The sequence below is a fragment of the Suillus subalutaceus genome (genome assembly GCF_016647625.1).
Source record: "Suillus subalutaceus strain FC151 chromosome Unknown DFJ58scaffold_2, whole genome shotgun sequence".
Taxonomy (NCBI): Eukaryota; Fungi; Basidiomycota; class Agaricomycetes; order Boletales; family Suillaceae; genus Suillus; species Suillus subalutaceus.
Genome location: NW_024540251.1, coordinates 502,062 through 507,340, shown reverse-complemented (window position 1 = coordinate 507,340; position 5,279 = coordinate 502,062). Strand labels below are relative to the sequence as shown.

Genomic DNA, 5,279 nt, shown 5'->3' with positions numbered 1-5,279 from the left:
CTGAAGGTCCGGTCCCACAGGAAAAGTTTTCACAGGGGGTGAACCACCAGGAGAGGGCAGGTATACTGCATCACAGGGTCTTGTTCTATGGTCCAGGGCTTTTCATACATTGTTCATACTGCTTAATAGATGCTGGGGATAATTTTTCCAAGTCTGTTCACCTAGAAATAGACACATGGGAACACATTTGTGGTTTTCTGTATATATGCTATATCTATTGATGTAGGGCGCCTCAAGGGGCCAAATAAAGATGGCAATATCTTCATATATACTCAAAAACATGTTCTGAATACCATAGAGCACTTCCCTATCAAAGGGGCAAAAGTGCGAAAATGTTCTGTACCCTAGGCTATTTAGAATACTCCCTGGAGGAGGAGCAGGCACACAAATAGACAAAAAAAGCGGTCTGTTATATTATACTATACATATATATACTAAACTACTACTTATATATGCAGTGGGAGCTATTGTGGTGTGGTGGTGAAGCTGCAGCAAGGTGGGGAGGGTGTGTGAATAATTATAATTGTGGGGTATACTATATTGGGCGATGTTTTGGGTGTTGTGGAGTAATTCCCACACTGTGTGGCAAAAATGCGGAGTGTAAGAATAATGTGGGGAGGCCTGATATCCGTAGGTGACAAAAATAGGATGTGTTTTGTGAATTTCCGCTTTTGGAAGCCAAAATTGCGGTCATAACATATAAATACATCCATCACCAAATGTGGAATGTATCCTGGAATGACAAACAGCTGAGTTTCAAAAATCCCAAAAATGCAGCTGTGAAAGCCAGGACATACAGCCAAATAGGGACCTGGCAAGTGCCACAGCATAGGTCAAAAGAGTGGACTGGCAGTTGCCAATGAAAGTGTCTATGGATAAAGTGGTAGTTACCAAAATACTAGGTCAAATACTACAGCCAAGGGTGGTAAGGGCCATGAACCGCTGGAGCTTTTGATCCAACCACAGGTCAGATGTGAAGCAGACTTTTCCCTGCGCATGCTAAAAGGAATAAGATACTTCATAGCACACTTGGCAGCTATGCACTTACAGCAAGATCATTCTTCAACACCAGGAAGTATTCCTGCCATTGCTCAATTACCATTTTGCAAGCCTTCGTGCAGTGAAATAGGCTGGTCTCACCAGTTTCTGGGTGCAGGAGACAGGTGAGGCGCCAGAATTCAGGGCACTCAATCATATTTATTGCCTGGGGGCGATTATTAATAGTGGCTGTAGGCACGAACTGCTACTCACCTGATCATCGGTAACAATAAACTTGACAATTTGATGATGCATTTCGTCAAGTGTGAAGTCTGGAATTTGATCTTCTGGAGAGCAGGTTCCTACCAGCAAGGCACCAGATCCCTTGTTAGGGGAGGGACCAAGTGATTGCATTGTGCAAGGCGATTTCTTGAGCCATTCACGAATTGTCTTCAGTGACCACCCTTCGGCAAGGCATTCATTTAGATCCTTTATCTGTATGCGCCAGCCAAAACGCTCGGCCGCTTCCAGATAAAGTTTGGTGTGGTGAGGTGAAAGCATGTGTATGGGGAGCTGAGCTGGATGTTGAGCCTGCGTATACCATGACCTTGTGCGTTGTGTCAATTTCATGCAGTGTTCTGGTGAAGAGTGTGAGAAACAATACAAGATTGCAGACACAATACTTACTCGCAAGGGATGCAAGTTTTGCTCTTCGTATCGGGGTCAATCCAGTAGAAGTAGGGTTGGACAAGGGTATGGGCGACCCCTGGGGGTCATGGGTAGGGGTATCCAGGGGTACGGGTATGGGTAGCAATAATATGACCCATGTACCCCTGGACTATTTATAGGTACCTTCGGACTGTACAGTAGAGCAAACCTTAAAGTCTTAAACTTTAAATGGATCATACCACCTCGTGATTTCATTTTCCACATCTTACCAACCTTTCGAATCATGTTATCCAAACGGACTAAGAAGCCCACAGAAAAACTTCTGGCAATGGCTGCTGAGGGCCAAAACAAGCGGAAGGCAACAGACAATGCTTCTAACACTATTATTGCACCTAAACGTAACAAAATAACATCATCTGTCAACTTGGAACAAGCTACAAAAAGTCCATCCCCAGGCCCGACTTCCTATCGAGCCACAGTACGGACCGAAGAAGAGGAGGCATCTCTCACAGATGCCATTGTAATCTCTGATGATGATGCAGAAAAGGCCAAGGAAAGTTCAGTAGAAGATGTAGCAGAATCCTCAGAGGCCGAACTAGGTAGTGTTTTGATTTCTAAACTTGTTAATCAGTACTAATCACAAATGGCTACAGAAAAACTCATGAAGGATTGGGTCTCACCTATATATGCTTTTTTTCACCCGACACCGGCAATCGAGTATCACGAGCAGTGCCACTGCCATGTCTTCAAATGTGCAGCCCACGGCTGCAACCACAAAGTTTGGCGTTACCCTTGATAAGAAAGATGCAAAGTCAACAAGCAACATGCGTAAGCATGTGAAGAGCTGTTGGGGTGACGCAGCATTACAAGCTGCAGTTGATTGCGGCAACACGAAAGCGGCACGCGATGGGCCAATCAAGAGTCTGCTTGAAACAGGGTCAATCAAAACTTCGTTTGATCGCAAAGGCAAGGGGAAAATTACTTACTCACATCGGCAATACACACGAGCAGAATCACGGTGTGTAACATCACTTGCTATGAGGGTGCCGCTAATCCACAGGTAATAGTGCCGAGATTGTGCGATGGGTTTCAGAGAGTCTGCAATCCTTTGAGATTGTCAAGGATCGAGGATTCATCTCGTTAATGAAAACGGGACGGCCAGAATACTACATACCTGCACCGAAAACTGTTGCACGAGATGTCAGGTTGGTGTTTGTTAAAACACGGAGACATATAGCAAGAATGCTGCAGGTGAGAGTCATCAATGTTGTGCGAATAATTCCGAAGCAATAATATTACTTACTAGGACTATACCGGCAAGCTGAACTCCGCGACTGATGCATGGACTTCGCCGAATCATCGCGCATATGTCGCAGTATCCGTCCATCTTGAGCATGAGGGACAGCCGCTATCCATGATCCTTGATATCATTGAGGTTTCCAAGGTAAAAGTAAACGGAAATATAGACATACCTCTAACTGACTAGTTATAGTCACATACAGGTGCGAATTTGGCCGAAGCGTTCGCAGAAATCCTAGAAGAATTTGGAATATCAAATAGGGTATGAAACTCGAATATCAGCAGAGAAAACTCACCTCACGAGGACATGCAGATGTTGAATGTTGCAGCAGACAATGCATCATCAAACGACACACTTGTTGCGGAGCTTGCAAAGATCCTTCCGAGTTTTGGTGGCGAAACAAACCAAACACGGTGTTTCTTGCACATAGTTAATCTTGTGGCGAAGTCGTTACTCCGTGAGTTTGAGAAAAAGGGAAATGAGTCGCGTGATACTGTGGAGGAAGGCTCACTCACCGAAGATGAGGATGATGAGGATGATCTTCCAGAGCTTGAAATGCAGGAAGATCCCAGTAGTGTCAATGATGAAGGTGATAGAGATGATGATGAGGACGGGTGGGTTGACGAGGCTGCATTATTGAGCACAAATGAGCACGCAGAGCTGATGCACAGTATCCATCCAATCAAAGTGGTATTGATTGAGGTGAATATGAATCACTTACCTTGCCATGCATCTCCTGAACAACATTCCCTTGCAGCTTCGCAAACTCGCATACAAAATACTTCACTCCACCACCATACTCCTTCCCGCTGTCCTCTTACTTAAGGGTCTTATGTACGCCGCTTATATAGTGACAAACACACTATATAGGATAAGACTTATTGCCAGTCCTTAAGTACACGGTCTACGACTTTTCTAGTTTTCGTGGTAGATAATGTGTGAGTTCTTGGGAGGATTTATTTCAATATACCTTCTTTCCTTGTTCCTTGGTTAGTTTAAAACAATTTGATTCTGTATACTGAGTCCTACGGTACGATTTGTGTCTGAGAGTTAGCGTGCTCGTGTAGTGTGTAGCGTGAAATGTGTAGTGTGAATTGTGTCTCCCTTCCTGTAAAAGAGAGAGGAAAATAGTATGGGTTAAACTTAGTTAGAATAGCTGATAGATTATATAATCAACCCCTGTAAGGTAGTATATAATTGAATAAATGTTTCTTAGTCTTACTTTGAGGCTAATGAATTGCCTGTACTTAGGTTCTTACTAATCTCACACTGTTTGAGATGAGTGAAGGTGGGAAGTTGCTCCATTTATTACATGGCAAAATTGGGCTCCTTATATACCTTTTGGAGGCCTTGATTACAAAGCATGAATCATCACATGGATTGGTAAGAATGTGCTTACTAACAATGCCATTTGGTGTGTTGAGTCAGCTTGTTTACTAATTTACATTATAAATACAGTGTAGTTTACAAAGCATGACGAATCATGGCATGAGTCATCACATGGATTGGTAAGGATGTGCTTACTAACAATGCCATTTGGTGTGCTGAATCAGCCTTCTTACTAAGTAGCTTATAAATACAGTGGCTCAAGAAACTGTCCGCATGTTTTGACATTTTTCACTATCTATAATATTGTGTGAGAATGAACAAATTCCTCAAGGACATACTTATACCACATGTAGTATGGCTTCAGGGCTTTTATTTGAGCCCTACAACCGTGGGAATCGGCGGAGATATGGTGGAGATATGAGGCTTATAAAATGATGACTCATGTGGACAGTTTTTTGAGTGTATATTAAAACTATATAAATCATTATTTATGACACCATAAAAATCATGCCACTATTATATAAATTATAAAGTGGTGTCATTATGTTATTTTATGACTATATCTACTATATAAACCAGAATATCTCATGTATCATAGTCATAATCACCATGAAAGCCATCTCCTCTGCTCAAAGAGATAATATCCTCTCTCTGTCTTATGCTGGCCTCTCTGCTCGCCAAATTTCCTCTAGAACTGGAATATGCAAGTCCACTGTGGCCAAGTTCATCAAAGAAAGCCACCCAGACAAGGAAAACTCTTGTGGAGGACGTCCATCCAAGCTTACCTCTACTGACAAAAGGGCTATTATCCACATATCACTACAGGAAAGGCTGATAATGCTGTCCAAGCCACCCATTATATCAATTCCACCATCACTACCCCTGTCTCTTCACAAACTGTGAGGAATGTTCTCAAGGCAGCTCATCTTAAGGCAGTAACAAAGAAGAAAAAGCCTCTTCTCTCCATCAAACATAGGCAGAGAAGACTAGCCTTTGCCTTAGC

At 42.9% G+C, this 5,279-nt stretch overlaps 2 protein-coding genes across 2 annotated transcripts; both read left to right on the top strand.

Moving 5' to 3' along the window:
* Positions 1-1,930: 1,930 nt before the first annotated feature.
* DFJ58DRAFT_721044 (uncharacterized protein) lies at positions 1,931-2,284 on the top strand (the record flags this gene model as incomplete). Its single annotated transcript, XM_041384762.1, has 1 exon — positions 1,931-2,284. One exon carries the CDS (start codon positions 1,931-1,933, stop codon positions 2,282-2,284), a length of 354 nt encoding a protein of 117 aa, XP_041250901.1.
* A 3-nt stretch (positions 2,285-2,287) lies between these two features.
* Positions 2,288-3,133, top strand: DFJ58DRAFT_649726 (uncharacterized protein; the record flags this gene model as incomplete). Its single annotated transcript, XM_041381541.1, has 4 exons — positions 2,288-2,425; positions 2,460-2,665; positions 2,715-2,898; positions 2,954-3,133. Coding segments are annotated over 4 exons (708 nt in total), but the record flags the coding sequence as incomplete, so codon positions are not given.
* Between the last annotated feature and the right edge of the window lie 2,146 nt (positions 3,134-5,279).